General features: G+C 37.5%; 1 protein-coding gene across 1 annotated transcript in view; it reads right to left on the minus strand.

The window, feature by feature from the left end:
* Positions 1-3,027: 3,027 nt before the first annotated feature.
* Positions 3,028-22,694, minus strand: part of LOC124167653 (phosphofurin acidic cluster sorting protein 1) — a 76,616-nt gene continuing 56,949 nt past the window's right edge. The window contains exons 11-20 of the mRNA XM_046545635.1: positions 21,701-21,784; positions 19,391-19,602; positions 18,677-18,831; positions 16,518-16,851; positions 15,628-15,670; positions 13,494-13,948; positions 10,724-10,833; positions 10,513-10,674; positions 8,401-8,517; positions 3,028-5,368 (exon numbers count right to left, since the gene is read on the minus strand). Coding sequence (XP_046401591.1) covers positions 5,250-5,368; positions 8,401-8,517; positions 10,513-10,674; positions 10,724-10,833; positions 13,494-13,948; positions 15,628-15,670; positions 16,518-16,851; positions 18,677-18,831; positions 19,391-19,602; positions 21,701-21,784 — 1,791 coding nt within the window. The 3' untranslated portion in view covers positions 3,028-5,249. The remainder of the gene's footprint in view (positions 5,369-8,400; positions 8,518-10,512; positions 10,675-10,723; positions 10,834-13,493; positions 13,949-15,627; positions 15,671-16,517; positions 16,852-18,676; positions 18,832-19,390; positions 19,603-21,700; positions 21,785-22,694) is intronic.

A 22,694-nucleotide genomic window follows, 5' to 3' on the forward strand; every position in this document is an offset into this window, starting at 1 on the left:
TTAAAGATTGTTTTTCAGACAAGTGAAGCAGAAAATTGGGACATTGTAAAAAACAAAATGCAATTTGACTTGGTTAATCTTAGGAATTGGTTAGAGGCAAATAAATTAAAAATGAATGTAAATAAAACTAAATACACTTGCTACAATATTTGTAACAGGTATATAATTGACTGGGATTTGTACTACCACTCAAAGGATTGTCACATGAATGAGTGTTTGGGTTGTTTGCCCTTAGAGCGGGTGTCTAGTTTCAAGTATCTTGGAATAACCCTGGATGAGTGTTTTAAATGGCGTCAACATGCTGAAAATGTTGCAAATAGTATGAGGCAAACTATATCAAATTTTTATTTCATCCGTAACAAATGCCCAACATATTTTTTGAAACTCATTTATAACGCTCTAGTAAATACCAGGCTAAACTACGGTGTATTTAGTTTGGGTGCAGCTCATAAAAATTCTATAAGATCCATTGTTGTACTGCAAAAAAGGCTAATTAGAGTAATTTTAAAAAAGAGCCGTCTTGAAAGTTCCTTTCCTTTATTTTGTAGGATAGGCTTCCTTCCCTCGAGACATCTTTTTATTCACAAGGTTTTACGTTGATTTTTCAAGAGAAGTGGAAACACGGGGTTATTATTATAAAACCGTCCTTCCTTCACCCTACAAAGACCACGCATTACTTTACCAAGGCCTAATCTTATGTTGTATAAATGCTGTTTCTTGTTTATAGGCCCAAAAGTGTACAACTTATTACCTGATTCATGTCTGAAAGCAAAAAAATAATGTCTTAATTATGAAAAATATACAGTCTTGGTTGTTCAGAATGCAAAGTATGGAGGATTTTTTTCTATGATATAATTCAATGTAATACATGTACCGTATTTTCCGGCGTATAAGACGACTTTCTAGCACCTAAAATCTTTTTTAAAAAGTCGGGGTCGTCTTATACGCCGGGAATGTGGCAGCAAGGAGGAGGGGTGGCCGCACTGAACAAACACTTCACACATTTGCAGAACCCTAACCCTAACCCAGTGCTGAGATCTAATATACCAGGCTTTGTGAACTTCCATGTTAAAAGGAGGCCAAGGGAGAACCAAGCAAGACAATTAAACCAACGGTCGGAGGCACTTCAACACAATCAGCAGAGGACAGTTGTGAATGCAATGCATTAACAGGCGCGTGAGCACGGAATATAAATCAGACAACTGGCTTTAACACTGACATACGAAGCAAAAGGCAGTACACTACCTCCCATTCGAAATATGGGCACCACACCCCGAAACACTACGATGGTGCTTCATTTTCACTTTATAAAATTAAAGACATCACACGGATCACGAGAGCTCCTGACTTGCCAAGACAACGAATTCAAAACGTGGTCACGTGGTAATAACGGCCGTGGGGCCACGTGAGCTCTACGGAAACCCTCCCCTACTTCCCCCTTCCACTCTCACCTCCATGTTTATTAGTGACCGTTTTCATGCTATCATGTCATGCCATGATGTCATAAGCATATTAATTAAAAATTTCTATATTGAAATCAAATCTGATGTTTTTTATTTACCGGTAGTGTGCGTTGGAAAAGGGGTAGTCTTATATGGAGAGTATAGCACGAATTATATATGTTAACAAAAAAGTTGGGGGTCGTCTTTTACGCCCAGTCGTCTTATACGCCGGAAAATACGGTACGTACTTACTTCAATTCAAATGCTGTGCCTAAATGTTTATATGTCAGCATGACCCTATGTAATGATGGTAGCCAAAAAACAGGTTGTCCTTAATGGCTACCTAAAGTTACTCCGTTTTACGTAATTTTTTCTATTTTGTGGTTATATTTTTTGGAGTAATAAACAATTTATATTATAATTCCAAGGAGGACTTTATCCTCAGCTTCAATTTAGTGCACTACCTCTCTTTTTCTCTCACTGGCTGAAGGTTGGGTTTCATCTACTAGTGCTAATGCTGTAAAGAATGAGAACATGAGTTTTCCTCCTAAAACGCAGTGAAGCACCCACAGTTCAGTATTAGAGTTTTGATGGGTTAAAATTAGGGATGGTGGGATCGGATACCTTGGATCCAAATATCCACGGATATTACCCTCCATCGGATACATCAGATCCAAACTAGTGGGAGACATCGGATCTGGAACCGAAATTTTAAATAATAGCTTCAGTGAATGCAATGCCCCATAAGGGTGGAAAGAGTTCCGATTCTATCTTCGAATGCACCGTCGCATGTGATTCTTGTCCTACTCATGAACAGTTTTGTTGGAAAGCTCTCGCAGAGGTTACGTAGGAGAATTTCAGCCGTGGAAAATAAAAAAGGCAAAATACGACCGGCACATAGTGCGACTCTTCCAAAGAGATTGAACAATCATTGGGTCTCAGTCAGTCTCAGCGTCAATCTCTCAGTCATCGGGTCTCAGATCAATCTCAGCGTCAGGAATTTGAAAATGCATTTGGATCCAAAAATATCCGATCCGAAAGATCCCGCTCCGAAAATCAAGGATGCGAAAAAAATCCTGGATCCATCCATCCCTAGTTAAAATTCAATAAGACATTCATACACCAGCAAATAAAAACAGGTCTCCTTCCGTCCAAAGCTGTATATATCATTTCCTTTATTAAGAGATTAAATTATAAGGACAATGTTCTTCCCTTTTTCAAGGAACCATTACCATGTGAACATTCTTCTAGGAGATGCCAAAGTAGCATTATATTTCAATAGTTAGAGAATTTTGTAAATTCTTTGGACTCTCCAGGAAAAATCCTCCATTATAAGGTAAATCAGGGAAAGAAACTGGCCACCTTATCCAGCTAATGTGGAATTCACAGAACTTTGATATGGGTAGAGATCTATCCTCACCTACCTAAAGCAACATTTGGATTGTAACCCTTGAGCGAGGGGGTGAAGCTTTTAATGCATCATTGGATAGGAAATATGTTCAACTAATAGACCACAAGTACATTCATAACGATGAAATCACAAGTAGGTATTGGGTTTTTAGAGAGGACGAAATCAAAACCAGAATCCATGATGAGTTTTGATTTTTTACTTCTTGCATTTACATTAATATGAGCAAATCCTTTTAAAGGGCTTCCATATTTTTTAACATATTTTCAGACACATATTCACACTATACATGAGTTTCAAGAATCTCCAAGTCCCATCAAAGAAATCAATGGGCACGAGGCACTAATTACATAACAACGGTATTTTTCCAAATTCATAACGTGTTACACACAGTTTTCCAATAATAATAATAATAATAAGCTATGATATTTATATTACACTCACAGTTCCAATTTGGCAGTTTCAATTTTTTTTCAAATTGCCAGTAACAATTTTATTGCTTTCTCTGATGAAAGTTAAGAAAAAAAGGGGTTTGTATCTATGTATGACTGGGAAAATAAATAAAAAGTTGGGAAAATCATTTGTAGTTTCAATAGCAAGGCATAAGAGCTCTCTGTAGAAAAATATAAATATTTTGACAGTCAAGGGATTGCAGATATTTTTGACAAATGGTGAATGCATTATATTCAGTTAAATAAACAACGCATGATGAAATGGAAGCTACCTATCAAATAAAACATTATGCTCCATATAGCCAGGGTCCAATATTGACCAGCAATACATAATGGCCAGAAAAACAAGCAGTTCATCTTAGAAATACTCTCATTACAACCTGGTTATACATATTTACAACCTTATACTTCAATTTCCAACAAGTACAAATTCTATTTAAAAGAGAATCATATGAAATATTATTTCTTGATAAACAATGTGGAAGCATTTCATTTTAAAAACAAAAATATATGCATTTGACTTTACCAAACATGTCTTCATTGCATATTATTATTACGAAATTTGAGTTTTTTTTACTATTCATGGTTAGCTAAATTAATAATAAAAGTCTGACCACACCCCTTTTGGGAAATAATGTCTCAGCTTGATTCGTCATTCCAAAAAAATACATCAAGGGCAATAAAGATGATCTTTGGTTAATCTATCATGAAATTTCATGAGATCTTTCCATCATGTGACCTAATAAAAGGATTTCAATGCAATTTCAGCAATGACTGCCATCTTTACAATAGCTACAGAGAGATAATAACCATTACACAAAACACAGTACGCTTAAAAAAACTAAAAGAATAAAAGTGAGGAAAATTTATTGTTTATCCTAAGGCAACCAAGTAGGGGAAACCTTGATGCTGGAGTTGGAAAGAGGGTAAGAGATAGAAAGAGACAGAAATCACTAGATTTACAGTTTACATAGAGACACACACGCACATAGACGAGAGCCACAGCAGTTGTAAGAAGAGAGAGAGAGATATATAGTGAGTTAGAATGGAATAGCATATGGCATGGATGAAACACTAGATGAATAAGCAGTCGTCGAAGGAACAGGGGAAAATGTTGGCAAAAAATTCATCACGGTCCCCCTCATTTCTCTTGTGTAACACCACAGCAGAAACTGTTACATCCAAACCAGATCGTACCAGAGGAATTCCATTAATATTCCTCATCCACTATTCCTTCTCATGAGAAAATGTTGCCTCGGATTCAACTTCACTGCGGCTCATCAGATCCACAAGAAGCTCTTTATGTGAGCATTAGCGTTGTGTGCTACTCCTTTGGCTTTCTGTGGTACACTTGTGCGTAACTATATCACATTCAAACAGCCACATATACTTGCCTCAGTGTGAACCTTGACTGAATCGGCACGCCAAACCCTGATCCAGGCAGGCGCTCGGTAACTGAGAATCCCATACATCAGTGAATAACCAGCGGGATCTCGAAACATTTAAATCGTTCACCAGGGAAATACACTATCTGAGTCATTACCATGACAGAATCCACTTTCATGGCACAAAGATGGCAGTGACTGCACCCAAATCTTGGCTTCAATCAATTAAAAATAAATGGGAAGACAGTTGCAGTTACAGCACATACCACTCCTGATGACCTAAGTCGTGTGACAGCAGACTTGAGAGCTTCCTCACCCCACCCGCACCGTGATAAGGAGAGCAAATGAGCATTAATTGTCTGGTCTCACCCTGTCTTGACCCCCTTACGCAAGTCAGGGGGGGTACGATAAATAATCACTAGCAAACTGCAAAAATTCTTGCACAGGTAAATGGATCACAGTCATCACTTCATGCAAGACTGTGACAAGTGGTGCCTGATGCAAGTAGTACTCCACTTAAAAAACGCACAAGCAGATCATGCAAATGTGAATCAAAGTCTCATTAGGTCGATGTATCCGGCAGAGCAAACAACGCGACTGGGAAGTGCTTGATGTGAGTCTGCCATTGTGCAGAGAGCTGGAAGAACTTCACCCCTGCCCACTCCGTTCCATCGATGCACACTGGTGGAGGAAAAGGTAAAGCCGTTTGGTCGACATCTTATCATATAAGGAATACAATAGCCAAACGTTTGACTAAGAAAATACCGAAAGTTTAGATACTGAGAGAGATTAAAAAAAAGGATTTTTAAATAAATGATACTTATTTCCAAAAATAGTAATAAAAAAGATCAAGACATTGACAATTTAAACAAAGTTTATTTTTAATTAATTAATCAAAATTGTGTAAGGTAACTATGAACTGTAATTACTCATGTACCATCAATTAACCAAGCCAAAATTCAATGAAAAAAGTACATCAAAATATCTGAAGTTTGATTGCAAAGATAGAAGCACTTTTAAAAGCAGGATTTGGAGATTTGAATTATCTTCATCAAAATCAACCCATCTCTGCTGCCACATTGAATAGTTGAATGGAAGTAAAGAGAACATTTTTTTTTCTCTAGTTATTTACCTAACTTCTATGCTCATCCTCTCATGATTACTACTACTACTACTACTAAAAGCTACTCAGTGGCAGATCTAGAGACGGACTTGGGTATCCAATTTACACTAGATAAAATGGTAATTTTGTTTGGACCCTCAATTCTGCTGGGAGATCGGCCCCATATTGGATCCAACACCACTGCAACTAGCAAGTCTACGCTGTCATTTAAGATTATTATTAATTCTCTCCTCACAGTAAAAAATTATTGAGTAGAACTATACCGAGAATAAAATCAGTTCAGGTTGCCAAAATGTTCAACCCTTGGGGGAGGAATTCTAATTGCTAGAAATTGTTAATGGTACTTGAGTATAACCTCATTTTTAATTCCCTTTCATTACAAGTATCATCATAAAATGTGATGTCCATGGCCAGAGAAAAACTTTGACATAAGCCCAAAATTAATATTAGTTATAGAGTGCTGTACATAATCACTTTACTATAAGCTCAAGGGGAAATAAACTGTACAATGCGTTACCCAATGAATTGAAATGTATTAATAATTTTTCTATATTTAAGTCCAAAATCAAGGAAACTTTACTCCATAAAAAGTACTACAAAGTTGCTGATCTCATCAATGACCGAATTTAATATTGTTTTAGTGTTTTTTTATTCTTGTAATTTGTTAATTAAACTGTAACATGTCTGACCTGTCCTATATCATGTACTTGATCGCTGTATCTATAAACTATTATTATCATTATTATATTTCATGCAATTAAAAGTTTAAAGCCATAATTGACCTTAATTTATTATATAAAGTAGAGATGGGTCGAATAGCAGATTTCTTGAATTCGAATATCGAATTCGAATATTAAATCATTGCTCGAATATTCGAATACCTCGAATTTCGAATACCTCGAATACTAAATGATGAATGCTGGTATGTTTGACTCGGTTGCCTTTGCAGCAGGAAACACAAGATTTTGGGGAGTAATTTTGATTTCCTTTAAATGATTCGAACAGGAATTTAGCTGATTAATGAATATTTTAATTTTATGGAAACAATTGGGCATATAATTTATTCAACTAACATCGCTTTACCCTCACTCCTGCTGCCAAGTGCTAGCTGACAATCTGAGGCATTTTGCAAAATACAAGCTCTTTTCCACCGGATTTTCTTCAATTATTTTGTTAGTTTTTTTTGTTAGTTATTATTATTAGTCCACCTTTGGGAGTTCTCACGAGATAAGAAGATGAATTGGAATTGCTATCAGGGAGAAACCAAATATTCTGAGAAAATATCCCTTTGTCTGGGACTGTAACAATAAAGATTTATAGCACCACTCATAAATTGTAACTTGATATATGTTTTCGGAAAAAAATACGGCATCAACTCCCGAGAATCTCTGCTGCTCATATCGAGTTTCGCCAGAATGCTAAGTCTCCGTCGTATTTTGACATTTATTTCTTTGCGTAAAATGCTTAAATAAACTCAGAAATACGTCGTGTTTGGTCTTATTCTTTTTGAAATTACGCGCACATTACTAATATTTCAATTCAATGAAGGTGTAACATCAATTGACGAAAGTCATTCTTAGACACCTTTTGTGCTAATAGATGACTCATGCAGCGGTTGACCTCCACAGAAATGGGGAACTTCCAAGCTGGTAGGAAAAAAAAGGTCAGCGGGGGAGAAAAGGGAGGGCCAGAAAGACGTTTCTATTGTTCTCGTGTAACTTGGTATTTTTTCGAAGCTAAGGTCTTCGTAATATGATCCCTGCGCGAGCTGTGACCTTTTTTTTTATTTCGAAGAAGAGGAAAGCCTCAGAGGGGGGGCTAGTGATGAATGGAGAGGGATACCGGATCTTGGGAAATGTGCTAATGTAAGTATCCCACGTTACTCACACAGCGGTTGACCTCCAGAAATGGGGAACTTCGAAGCAGGTAGCCAGAAAAAGGTCAGTGGGTGAGAAAAGGGGGGAGGGCGTGAAACACGTTTTTATTGTTCTCGTATCTCGATCTTTTTTTCGAAGCAGGGGTCTTCGTAATGCGATCCCTGCGCGATCTGGGGCCTTTTGTTTGATTTCCGAGAAGAGGAAAGCGTCAGAGTGGTTGAGGCAAGTGCTGAATGGAGGGGGATAGCGGATCGTGGGAAATGCCCTAAGGTTGCTATCCCACGGCACTGAGGTTCTCCTGGTGGGGGGAATCGGGGATTTTCGGATTTTTTCACCCGACCATTTTCGGTTCCCCTCGTCGAACTCTTTTCTCCGCTAAAATCCACGAATTTGATGTAATTCGTCAACTTGCGTAAAACGGCGCAGCGAGCACTAAACGACTAGAGTTCTCTTCATTTTTCCGAGTCAACTACCAACGACGTGCGTGCGACAGTGTATGACGCGAAATTCAAAGTATTCGAGGTATTCGAGGCGGTACTTTTCGCATAACTATTCGAAACCTCGAATATCGAATACTTTCTAATATTCGAGGTATTCGAGTATTCGCGGATACTATTCGCACATCTCTAATATAAAGGTATATTTACAAATAATTCATGGCCCAACTCTTGACCATTTAAATATTCTACTGAGGTAAAAAATAGTCTATTCACCTCTCATGGGAATGTTGTGTGTTTTTGGTGAGCAGATGAGCCGAGAGACACCATCAACCACTTGACTCTTTGGCTCACTCTCCTTGTCCTTCTCTTTCTTCTTCCCCAGGCGCATAACTGAAAGAACACAGAATAAAGCATGAGAATTTGAATACCACTATGTCAAACAAAAAAAGACTAATATTTGTCCCTATATATTGCTACTGGCTCTTTGCCAGCTGATACCAACCAATTATAAACAATAAACCAGCCAGGGGCGCAGCCAGGAATTAAGGCTGGGGGGGGTTTAGGTGCAACTAATACCGGGGTGTTTTGGGGTGTGGAATTCTCACCAGAATAAGCAGTAGGTGCGTGATTAATAAATTACGAAATTTTAAGAAAAATGGTTCAAAATGGTGAGTTTTACGGCTTTCTGAGGGATAATTTATTAAACATTATACTATTCTATTAGTAATATCAATCCAATTAAGTAAAATGGATTAAACTTAAGCATTTCTCTGAGCTCTGGGGGGGGGGTTTAACCCCCAAAACCCCCCCCCTCGCTGCGCCACTGAAACAAGCTATCATTAACTGGCTCTTTAGTGCCATTTAACTTTTGTTACTAGACTAAGAATTGAATAAAAAATTTACATTTCTAAGCAGAATATGAGATATGGGCCATTTTTGCCAAGTGGCATATTTAGGAGTTGATGGGGGTCTCACTAAGAGCCAGTAGCAGTATTGGAAGTGGCGAGCAGACACTAGAGTTTGCACTGGGCTGTTTCAGGAAAAAGTATGTACATGTCCACCACCCCAAATATGCCTGTTGTAACATTATATTACTGCTGAAACCATAGGCCAAACAACTAACACAGCTTATCAAATAAACAGCTTACATGCAACTGTGAAATCAGTGAAAAACTCCCAATCACACGCTATAATTTGCTATGAGATAGTTGAATTTTGAGCAGTAAATTCTCTATCACCAGCACTGATCTCTTGATGAAATTAACCTAAAAAAGTTTTCTTTTTCCATTCATAGAGCTGAAAATTTTTAAATTTCAATGAGAAGGAATTTTAAACATCAGATTTGCATGCAGTATCGCAATTGCTTTGGGAATGAGTATACATTGAAGATGGATAACAAGTAAACTCAAGATCTATCTGAAGAGGCTGAGGAATCCAAAAGAAAGGTAGAGGAGCTGGGATAAGGTCCTAGGGACCACACACTGGGGCAAGGGCCATAGCAAGGGGCCAGGAAGGAGCAAAAATACGTAGCCACAGGGGAAGTTAGACACAAAAAAGCTGGTTTTGCTTGATTTTAGGAATATGCTTTAAAATCTTATTGATAAGTACTATGGACCTTAGGATCTGCTGCCATAAATTCCTGGTGAACTCCAAAATCAAGTTTTAGATTCAGTAGGAATGCCCAATCACTTTTGCAATGAGCATTAGCCACCTTTAGCCACCGTGTTTTAATAATAATAATAAATTTATTTCACCATTGGCAAATTATACATCTGCAAGGCTAAAGTCAATATGAGATTTACAGATAATTACATACCAACATACATACATGATTGAAAATTTTCCAGGTTCTTGGGAATTCTGAAGATAATCATTTCACTATACGTACAAACATTAGAAACAGAGCCGAGAGGGTTATAAAAATACTAACAGAAAGTATGGAAAAATATAGGCATTCAAGTTGCCATCTAGAAAATTTCCTTTATAAGGCATCCTCCAGGTATTCATTAATACTGTAATAGCATTTATCAGCTAGGAGGATTTTTAGTCTCTTTTTGAATTCGGAAGGTGATTTGCTATTTTTTATTTCAACGGGAACTATATTGTTAATGTTAATTCTCATTGCCCACCCTTCGCTGCTAGATTTAATTCTTAACTCTTTAAATTAGCATGCCCATATGGTGGAGCTTTTAATCTGTGCCCATCAAGGCACATTGGGCATTTAAAGTTTTAGGTGCATGATTTCAGATATCATTGACCAGTGTTTTAGAAGATAAAATCTATCACCTAGGACTCATGTTGAACTCTTCGTGTGGGAACAAAGAAAATATTGAAATGGTCAAAATCAACAGATAAAATCAATGAGGATCGAAGGCAAGGACTCACTTTTCTGCTTCTTTTCTTTGGTGGAGTAACTGATGAGGAAGTGAGGAGTCGGGACTTCACCAAACGGTGGCAGTCTCTGCACAGCCAATGAGCGGAAAGTCGTCTTGAGCGTTGACTTGGTGGCCGAGGGTGCATCCCCCTTGGCCCCCTTACCCCCACCCCCTCCCATTCCCATTCCACCGCCCCCACCTCCCCCACCCCCCTCCCCCACCACCAACCACACTACCAAACACCCCACCCATCGTCCCTCCATCACCCCCCTTGCCTGGCGACAGCCAGTAATCCAGCTGCAACTCCATAGGCTCCAGAAGAGATTCCCTGCTGGGAGAAAAGCACAAGGGGCTGGTAACCAAACAGCACTTAACCCTTTCGTGCAGAATGTCAGCAGTAGCCGACAAGCATTTTCTAACACAAAAGATCTAACGTCGGCCCTAGCTGGCATGGATTTTTCAAAGCTAATGAACAGACATCAACTAGAGCCAATGTGGGGGTGAGAAGTGACTACTGAGGTAGTAATAGTCGGAGGCTTTCAGGCCCTGCCTGAGAACCAGCAGAGCAAAACCTTAGGGCCATAAATCATCAATTGGGTAGTTTCCTTCATCAAAGAAAACGAAAGGCATTGATTGAGATTCGTAACCCACTATTATTGTATTCATAATATACAAATTATTTCATTTTAGAAATACCGGTTTAGACGAATGGCAACGGTCAATTTTATCCCCATTTGAAAAAGGCCACATTGGTGCCCATGCGATGCCACTCCACGTGACGTCACAGGGACCTAGTTTCTACACGAGAGGATAGGAGTTATACATCGTCTGAGGTTACCAATGCATGCATGAGGCACAGAGCTCAGGGAAACATGCCTTAATAATCACCTATTAAAACTGGCTAAGGTAGGAAAGTTTTCTTCGTTTGATAAGGTATTAATAATCCTTATTTAAGCCAAGCGCTACCAGCCAGCATGGTGCTCTGCTACCTGCTAGCATCCTGCGTCGTATCAGCGCTCAGAACCTCGCCCCAAGGTCACCTCAGTTGCGGCAGCGGGAACCGGAATGACGTCAGACGGAGTATTTCCCGGCATTCATACTTACCCGTCACGTTTTCGCGTGCTTTTAAAATTTTCACTTTTCATTTAATCGTGAAAAATAGATATCGTCATTTAGAAATCTAAAAGCGTGAAATACGTACTCCAGGAGTAATAATCTTTCGATTTAGGCAATAAAAAAAAAATAGGAAACCACCCTATTTGTACGTGCACCTCCTAGTCATTTAAGATCCTCCACACTGCAGGAATCCATAATGAAGTGGCTATATTGTCAATGGTTTTTGCAAAGAAAAAAAAATCAACATTTTGTTGTATACACAAATTTTTTAAAAATTTGAAATGAATTCTTTGTTTTGTTTTAATGTGTGTAAGAATTTTAAAACCAATTTTTAGTGCCACAATTTGTGGACTTCTGGAGAAAAGTCTGCGCATCAAGTGCTTTTCTATTATCAATGCTAAGAAGGCATTTAAAATTCTACAATGCTTAACTTGAAATAATGTTAGTTATTCTTAAGGGAAGGGTAAATTATTAAACATCAAAAGCAATATATATTTCATTTAAAAAAAAAACACTTCTGATGCAGTAAGTTGATAGTGGACTCATGCTAAGATATGGTTAGAGGGTATAGTCCAATGCCAGGAGTAATGGCCAGGTGTCCTGTTGAGTTGGGTCCCAAATCGGAGCGATAAGAATACCTGGGCAATTTCTCCCCAAAAAAGAGCTCCGCACAGAGAGGTTTAAAATATTCTTATGCTACTCATAGCACTGAAAACATTTTCCTCTCTTCACCACAAGCTGGGAAAGGTAAACTGACTTACATGCTGATTGTACACACAATCACTAGGCTTGCTAATAGAGAACCTTTCCTTACCTGAGCACTAGCAATGATAAAAGGAAGATAAACTAAAAAAAACCCACGACCAAAGGAGGGAGGACTTGTCCCTGGAGCTACCAGGGCTGGTTCAGCAAAACTCATATTCAATCAAGACAATTTTTTTTAGGTCTTTTCACCTTTTACTTCCATGAACGATGCTTGAACCCTCATAAGGTTCATTCTCCAAATGAAAATCATAAATATTGGTGTCATTATGTTTCTAGCATGATGCTCTTAATTCACAATTTAATATGAGAGATGACTCTCACTATATTACCAGATTAAATTGAGGAACTTTAAATACTGAGAAGTGGCAGAAATTTGTGCTGACTAAATGCTATATTTTTCTTCAGTATAATACGCACTCATGAAATACTTTTCTTTCAAAAAATGATTCATAAAATTCCTAGAATCGTTATAATCTTCAGATTCCATTTAAATACTTCCTGCAGCAAATTAAGCTGCCCTGCTATGTAAACTGGCCTCCAAAGAGAACAATCAGTATGTGCATACATACAATCCTTGCAGCACGCAAAATATGAGTTAAAAATCAGAATGGTAAACGGATAAATGGGGACATTCATGGGGAGGGAGAGAATTGGATCATTACACAGAATTTTATTAGCCGTCCTGAATGGAAAAGTTGAAAGAGCTATAGGAGATAGGGGATTGAACAGCAACACACTTTTAAGGCCGTTTACATGGGGCATGGAATTGCCCAGGTTAGAGCTGCATTAATTTCTAAAATGGCGTGGAATTGCGTGAATGCATGAACAAAATTAGACCAGGGGCTATTTTGCCGTCTCACATCCACGCATTCTCCCATGTGTTCTAGCAATTCACCGCTTTACACGACGCAATTTTGATTGCGCCTCCGCACGTACGTCAGATTGCGCATTTCCGTATACCGTGTAAAACGGCCTTTAGCCACTATGAAACACCAATCAACAACGAATGCTCAGGTGAGTAGCAGCCAAAATAACTACTCTGTTAAAGACAGAGGGCTCATACTCAGCCCTCACTCCCAATAACACCTTGAGAGAAAAATGAAATCTTACTTTGGAGGCTGGACTTGTGTCTGCTGCTGCAGTGGTTGTTGGCCAATGTAAAGCGTTGTGAAGTTGGGAGATCCAGGTGGTGTCGTCCTTTGGTTTCCTTGCCCGTCCCTCCTCTCCATGACCTGCTGCTGCTGTTGCGAGGGGATTGAGATCACAGACAAGGGGTCAGGACCAGGGGTCACTGCTGGCGATGCTGGAACAGGCCCCGAGCCCTGGAGAGATGGGTGTAACGATGGGTTTTGCTGCCCAACCTGCAGTACCGCAGGGGGCGATCCTGAGGTGACCCCAGACTGGCCTACCGGTCCCAGCAGCTGTTGGGTTCCTCCAGTCAGATTTGACCCAGAGGAAATGCTTGAGATCAAATTTCCACCACCAAATGTCTGTCCCATGACCACTGAATCGTCCAAATCTACTGACGCTGATGTTGAGCCTTCCGTAGACCCAAGTCTTACATCCTAAATAAAAACAAAAAATACATTGAGAATCTTATTTCTCACCAAAAAAAATAATAAAAATTAGTGATGGGTTGATTGCAAAATTTTAGCGATTCCGATCCTAATCAGATTGTCATGACGGCGCGACTGCTTACCTATCCTGTTAACTTGGCCCTTGCGGGATAAGGTTACCAATAGGGGAGCGATATATATACTTGTAATCGAGTCAGCTTTTATTGGAGGTAACACTTCAGTCTTTACACTTGTCGGGAGGGAATTTGGGGCTGGCGTGCACGGAGGTGGGAGTCTGGGATATATAGCTTATGTGGCAGCGAGAGGCCCTGCTGAAGGTTGGGGTCCTGAATGCTCCTGGTTTGAGGTCTGAAAGAGTCGTCATTCGAGGTCTACCGCAGTTCCTGCATCAAGGTCCCAAAGAGTCCCCAGAGTAGAGATCCGCAGAAGTCCTCGAATGATGGCAAAAAGAACTCTTTTCGAAAAACACTAAGGGGGGGGGGGGGGGCGAGCCCAGGGTGGTAAAAGTGGAGTCACACCTCCTTTCCTGCCAAGCAGAGCATCTTCCGCTCATCACACGGTCCTGAAATTTCGATTCCGATACTACCAACATGGATTCCGTCAATTATGATGCCATAGGCTCCAAGAAAAAACATCACTTAATTCCAGGCAACAAGATAACCACGTAAAAAACTATTACTCTGTGAAAGAATCAGTTAACAAAAGCATCACTCATATAATCACTATGTAATTAAAATATAATTGCTAAATTTCAGAACTGAACTCATGTATCTTTCGTGTCACTATGGGACTATAGTATGGAAGAAACGGTCATTATGCAGATTGAAATGTGTTTTGGTTTTATGATCACGTGGGGTGAAAATTCAAATGACTGTTAGAAGCACAGTTCTGGGCGTATTTAGGGAGGGGGCACTTAATAGACAAGTTTTTTGATACGGTTATCATTACATTCGTCTATTATGTGTATTACTGAGCCTCAATCATTTAATTTAATATTAGTAACTTTCAAATAAAAATAAAGAATATTTTATACAGTAATTGTTGTATTTTGTTTTTAATCTTTTAATCTCAAATATGAGAAGACAGGTCACTCCCCCCCCCCCCCAGAAAAAATCTTGGATCTCCCCTGAGCACGGTCGTTAATAAAGTTATGGTTTGAAAACTACTGGAATCGATTTTTCCCCTTGGCAAATACTCATTTTCGATTTGGATTCTTGGTATAGAATTGAGGAATTAAATACACCCATCACTAATAAAACTAAAAGATTTACAATGAATGAATGAACCAAGCAAGAATAAATAGTAAATAAGTTTCATAATTCATGGGCACAAGCATAATTCCCAATGAAGTAGGCAGGAATTCAAGTTTTTGTAACATACTGGATTTTCCCATTTTTTCCATCTTTCAGGGCATGTATAGGTAAGTAGGAATGTTAGTTAACATGTTTTGAGAAAAACCTGACATCCTTTCCATTTCTCACTACATGCAGGTACCAAGGGGGAAAAGGTACCTCCACAAAGTTTGTGCCTCCACTATCCATTTGAAAGAATCTGATGGCAAATTTCTCTCAGGCCAAATTCTTTCAAGGGATATTTAAACAAGTTGCACCATATCCCTCTACTTAACTATATGGGCCAAAGACTGAGAAATAATGTCCGATACTTACATTTACAAACGGAATGAAGATCTGAGATGATTCATCATCAGAACTGAAATAGATTATACACATAGTAATAAGAATTATGGTAAATTAATGGCTCACTTAAATGCATTAATTATTTATTTTAACACAAGAGTACCTATTGGTTCAACCTCCCAAAAAATTCTTTAGGCATCCAAGGGAAAAAATACCATTAAATTATTCAAATAACCTGAGGCAAAACACCAACGTATTTCACTGAATGTATTGAATGAATTCAACAATAAGCCAGTTAAGAATATTTGTGACTCTTTTAAAGGCAAAATTAATGTTTAATAAAATAAAATACTATACTTAAATATTAAAATACACGGATAATTTTAAAAAAATTGTTGAAAACTTTCCTGAAGGATACATCTTTATACACCACATAAAAATCTTTATGTACTAGATAGACCAAGGTTTTAATGAGGATTGGCATCATTTGCAAGTGACATTCAGAGAAGCAGTTCCATACATACAAGCACCAAATGAAGAAACAAATAGTATGAATTAAAATTGAACCAAATTTGAACCAAGGCCTCATAATTTCTGGCCAGGTAAATCACCAGTCACACCACTATAGCCATCATTTGTCAATTTGAGTATCAGAAAAGATTTAACAGAAAAATCTGTTTGTGTTATCAGTCTACACTGAAAACAAATTTGGTTTTATAAATTGGTGGAAAAATGCATATTCAGTATTGCAGTATTCACTATTCGAGTGAGGTATTCGGAAAAAAATTAAGTATTCATATTCGATATTCGAATTAGGGAGAAAAGCTATTTCTAATAAAAATATAAATATATTAATTATTTGGCAAAATTTGTGGCAATACATGGCACGCATCAAGTAATGGAGTTTGAATGGCAGTTACCTCCGTTCTTTGTAGGTGATCATCGCTTCAGCGATTGGCAATTGAAGTGTTGCTGTGGCCCCTCGCAGATACCTCTGCACCCTACTCAAGGCCTCCCTCCACTCAGGGGAAGAGGCGGCTAGGCTATCTGAGTCGTTTGTGGAATTGAGTGAGTTGAGAGCGGATGAGTTGGGGGGGAGGGCCGAGGTGAGGGGGGAGGGGGTGGGGGAGGTCGCCACTGATGCAGCCGACCCCTCCGTCGCCCTCTCGATCAACTCACGCCAAGTGTCCCCTGAGAAGGCTGATGCGTACAAAACATCAAGACTGCCAAGATACCTGGACAACATGTTACTACCTAAAGAGAGAAATAGAAAAAAAGCCAGTCAGTAAAGACTACTAAATTCAGTACATACATTACAATATTCAATGCAAAAAACCTGTATGATATGAGGCAAAATGCAGTGGAAGTTCTTAATACTAGTTAAATCAGACATTGTAATTTTTTTACAGGGTTCATTCTTACATGATGCATTTTATTTTTACAACAACTTATTGCACTTGATAATGTTGTAGTAACAACAAAACATGTCGTGTTCGAATAAATTCAGTGGAAATATTGAAATGCTTCATTAAAACTAATGTAAAACTTTAAATTTATCTTGAATTCTTCTGAATTGTTGCTCATTTGTCGCCCATTACATCTTCCTGTGGAAATATTTCCTTCCCATTATTGTGGAATTATTGCAATGTCTTATTTAACTTATAATGCAAATAAGATGGTATCAGACCCTTAGATAGAAGTGGCATCTGCCAGTTAAAGTGTAGGGACTGTGAGATCATTTATATTGGATACAGATGGGATGGTGTTTCAAAGAGCAGGCTGAGGAACATAAAAATTGCTATGTCACCTGTAACATATTAAGGTCTAAGCTTGCCAAAAATTTGAGGGAAGAAGACCATACCAGTGATTTTGTGCCAACCTTTCTCCACCTCCAACCCAAAGGATGCATAGTGGACAAATGGGAGCAGTATTACAAAAAAAAACTCCAAAGAGGTCATCTTGTTATTGATAACCTATTAGATATTTCATAATAACCAATATTCCTTGCCTAACCTGCAGGATACAAAAATATATGATCTCAAGCCATTGTATAACCATTATTGTTATACAAAATACTGACAAATTATTTTTACTGAAAATACCTGGATTGCTGGCATAAATAGCAGTTAAAATGAAAGATACTATTCCATTAAATAATGATCCACGATATTAACCTTACCTTGAGTAAAAAAGTTAGAATTTCAAATTAAAAATGAATTGCGGCAGGATGGATAAAAATGGAATTTTAGATAACCTAAATTCTTTTTCCACTGTCTTAATGAGCACTTCAAGTGGGAAGAGCTACATTAATTAGAAAAAATTGTTGATAGCACTATAGGATACTGTAAAAACTTTGATATCTGTGAAAAACCATGCCACTTGTGGGTCACCCATCTATTTGTATACAACTGATCTCCTCCTTGTGAGAAGACACCCAGGACCAACTTCAATCGATGGAGTCAAGGTCAATCTTAATGGAATTTCAAAGTGGCCCCAGATGACTGTGCAAACCAATTTAGAGATGGAGGTGCCTATGTTGTCTTTGGAGGAGGATGTTAGACTATGGATATGGGCCTCAGTCATATCACCTTCGGGAGCAAGAGTGACTTTTAACATAGAAAGATGGCTTTTTTTTTGTTGGAATGGATGGAGCTACATTAAAATGGGACTTAGTAAGAGATGGGTTGGTTTAAGCTGGCTCCACTTCAGTGGCATATATATGTGCACCACCCACATATGGGGGGTGCACACACCCCCTTGCGGCGCCACCTCCATTGCCTAATATAGCAGAACCACAATTATAACTTTTTTATATCATAAGATAGCATTATATAGTATATGCGTATAATCAGCTTCAATGAAACTTTCTCAAACTTTGCATGCGAGTTATTTTTCATTCCGATAAAAAAGTTCTCAATAAATATTTTGCACCCCCCTTGAGGTTTTTCTGTATCCGCTACTGCTCCACAATATACATCCTACATGTATCTTTAAATTATAATTATTTGTATTTACCATTCCTTGTAAAGAGCAAAACTTTCTGATCGTTCGCAATCCTTAAAAAAAATCTTGACCATACCTAAGGGAATAATGAGGAACCTGATGTAACTCTGCCACTCTGATGACTTGAAAGATAACTGCTCCACATAGTGCCTTAATACAGAGTTGATGAAGCTGTCAGATCCAGCAAGAATCACTTTGATTGGAGAAGGAGGCTTGGCATTACTGTTGCAGCTAAAATATAAAAAAAATAAATCACACCATTACACATGAATCATATGCACTGACGCTAAGCACAATATTTCCAATTTTTAAATACGCTTACATAAACAGATTTATCTCATTCAGCCATTCTTTCATAATTTAAAAATAAAATTTGACTACTGACGCTCGGTTTGACATCATTAAAGTTCTCGTTCAAATACTCATGAAAAAGAAACATTTCCTTCAGGAGATAAATCAGATTCCGTAGAAAAATCTCCGACAAAAATTTGCATGTTTTGTCTCCCGGGTCAAGAAACGTCCTGCTGCATATTTTCGTCTTTAGTAACAAAAGGGTTACGAGAACTAAAAAATTAAAACTACTAAATTTATTTGAATTTATCATTCCTGAAACATGACAGAAAATTAGGTTATTTAAAAGCAAATTTAAAAAAAGATCATAGTTCACACATACCTAATTGGCATGTTAGTATATATTGCCTTTAATGAATTGATTCAATTTTAAAGCACTATGCATTCCTACAAGGTTACGAAGTACAGACACACAGCTGAGAAACTTCTTGAAACTTACAATTTTTGTATTTTTGCTACGAGACAGGTGAGGGCAGCTCGGACATCAGCACCACCGATTGTAGTCACCACTTTGAGCTGTCTCTCTTGAAGTCGTGCAGCTAAGAGAGCACCAGCAGGATCGGCTGCAGACACCAACGCCACATGGTCCGGGATCCAGTCTTCAGTTGGGGGCAAGATCCTTGATAACTGCTCCAGAAGCAATTTCCGGGGCTAGAATGAATGAAATTTTGAAAAATAACGATGCCGCAAAAAGTACTCTCGAAGAAACTTACTATATCTACAGAGAGGTAATGAATCCTGTGCAATATGAGATGGACATGCACATAAAATAGCTGTTATTCCACCCAAAACACTTCTGCTGAAGTGGTACAGGAGTTTAGCCAGGATATATTACAAATTCGAGGGATATAAACTGGAAAATTAATGACAGCCTTTCAAATTGTACGGAAATTCCTAGCTATCAAGCCTAGCACTAGTAAAACTATTGGGATACCCAGTGAGAATGCACGTGTAAATATTACTGAATAGTAGCCTTGATGGAACAGAATAATATATGTATAACCAAAAATTACTACATGGGTTATTAGAACTTTGGTCAGAGAAATAAATATCATCATACAGTAAGTATATTCTTACTCTATGATATCATAGACGAGCCACCTGTCAGCAGTTCCAAATATGAAAAATGACACCTTAAAATATATTCTGAGGTAAGACAAAAGTATGTATTCTTTTGCAATGCTATACTCCACTGCATCTCCTCAAACATCATCACATCAAAAAATACAAACAATAAAATCCCTACACAGTTATGAATGTAGAATCTGGCCATTGATTCTTAAACCACATCAATTCAAAGTTAAAAATGTAAATACAATTTTCAGCACGAACTATTTCGATAGTAACTATGATAATTGAAATATGCATCAGATATATAACTTGGGTTCTACCACAATATGCCTTAGATATTTTGAAGACCATACTTTGAAATACAGTTACGGAGCCTCTTTTTAGATGCTAAGGAATCTGTTTAAGTAAAAATCTAAAACAGACAAATATTACTTATTAGTTCCTTACTTGCAATGCATTTTGTACCTATTACCACCAAGCATGTACCTACAATTAAAAAGCATCATTCAAATTATGATATATTACCTATAACAAAGATAAAAAAGGAGGTGATGATGTTCAGAAAATCGTCTGACCACTAGAAAAATTTTCATACCAATTTTCAATTAAATCAGATCTGAAATAGGTCAGGCCAGACCTGGAACAGGTATGGAACTGAAGTTTCAGATCTGCAGTATATGAGGAAGTTAGATTCCTGATCTGAAACTTGTGGGTTAAAGAACAAACTGGTATTGTGTTTCCAAAACATTTCCCATTCATTTCCATGGACACTACGTCCAATTTCTGATCTGAAATTTATAACTGATAGGGTAGGTCTTCAACCTACACCTCCCCAATTCCCACCTAAAATGAATCAATGCTAAAAAATTGTTTTGAAGAAGAAACCTACATGCCTAACAGAATTTCTATTCTGTGACTGTTGAGATACTAATTACCATTTTTAGGAAAGAAATTATAGGTATCAGCCTATTCATATTGAGGAAATAGTAACTTAGAAATCTAGAATACTCTTCCTTGATAGGAAGAGCATTTTTTAGTACTACGACCACTACTTTCCAGCGCTTACAATACATAAATCTAATTTGAATTCAGAAAACCATATTAATTGATCACTGATAATTAGTTTATGACAAAAGCGAAGTTAGAAAAGCATAATACATAATAAGCAAAACATTCCTTTGAAGGATTTAGGCAGAATTTAAAGTGAAAATAATACAAAAAGATGCAAGCCAAACATAGGAAACAATGCACTTCAGAGAGGAATTTTCATTGCAAAATACTCACATTTATAATGACTAAATTCTTTCTTAAGAACAAATTCCTCAAAGAAATATCTATTTAACCTCAAATTATGAGGTTTGAAAATGCAATTATATAATTTAGCAACATTACCATCACCAAATTAAGTCATTCATTCAAGAGGTAAATCATACGGAAATTATCAGCTTAAAAAAATTATATGAATACAAATTTAAAAATATATATATTTTAACTTGGCTTTCAGATGTTTTGGTAATGATATCCAAAACTCCCTCTTTCTATGGATTCAGATAGCTTTCAAAGAAACAACACAGAGTTGTAAAGAGCAAAGGTCGTGGATGAAAAAAAGGTTCTGGGAGTGAATCAGTGCCAAAGGGATTAAGAAAAGAAAATGCAGAAAATTTTAAAAGTTTTTCACCATTTGAAGACCGGACTTGGAAGATGAGAGCTCCGAGATGGGAAAAGATTTTGCACCTGACGAGGTGTTTTTCACATTCACATGCTGTGTAATACACATGGAATCAAACGGATTGAAAATCACAATAACTAAATTCCTTTACTTTATAAATGCACAAAGTACAAAAATAACAGAGAGTATACAAGACAGAAAAAAAGCACAGAGAAATTAAGAAGACATTCCACAAGAAGTTTGAGATAAAGAAATTTGGAAACATCTACAAATATTCTCCTTTCAGCAACATTAAAAAAATAACATTGTGACATCAATAGTTTTACTGATATCTCAAGGTGACATGCTCCCAGATGGGAAGTTTAAAATGATATTTATGACCAACTCCAGTACAGTCATAGTCTTTGCAAGAGGATAGAATGTAACATAGTAAAAACTAGATACTCTTTAATTTTCTTTACCAAAAGAAATTTACATCCATGAACTATATAAATACAATTAGAGGAATTAATGGCATTTCAAAATGCCCGTAACATGCTCTGGTCATAAATACATGCTTCACACACTACATTGCAAACAATGACCTCAAAGCAATTTTTTTAGGAGAAGAGTTAATAATTTTCCTAATAAACATTATCTAATATCCCCATCGCATCGAAATACAAATCGCACGATTTAGTGATCAATGACACTCGTACAGAGCCAGATACACGCGAAATGTCAGACCTAAAAGAATGATTATGGTAAGGGCAAGACTTTTTTAATTTTACACAATTATGAATTGATTCATAAACTTAATCACTATTGAATATTTATCAACAGTAATGTGTCATCACAAAATTACACCAAAATTGACAAAGGCACCAATGTGCATGCAAAGTAAATACATATGTTCATGTACTTTCCAATGAAAATTTCAGACACACGAAGAACCTTCACCCATAGATAATGCCACAGGAAGACAGAATGATGATATGGCAGGCACCTCATGGCCATTTATGTA

The sequence above is a fragment of the Ischnura elegans genome, chromosome 11 (assembly GCF_921293095.1).
Source record: "Ischnura elegans chromosome 11, ioIscEleg1.1, whole genome shotgun sequence".
Classification (NCBI taxonomy): domain Eukaryota; kingdom Metazoa; phylum Arthropoda; class Insecta; order Odonata; family Coenagrionidae; genus Ischnura; species Ischnura elegans.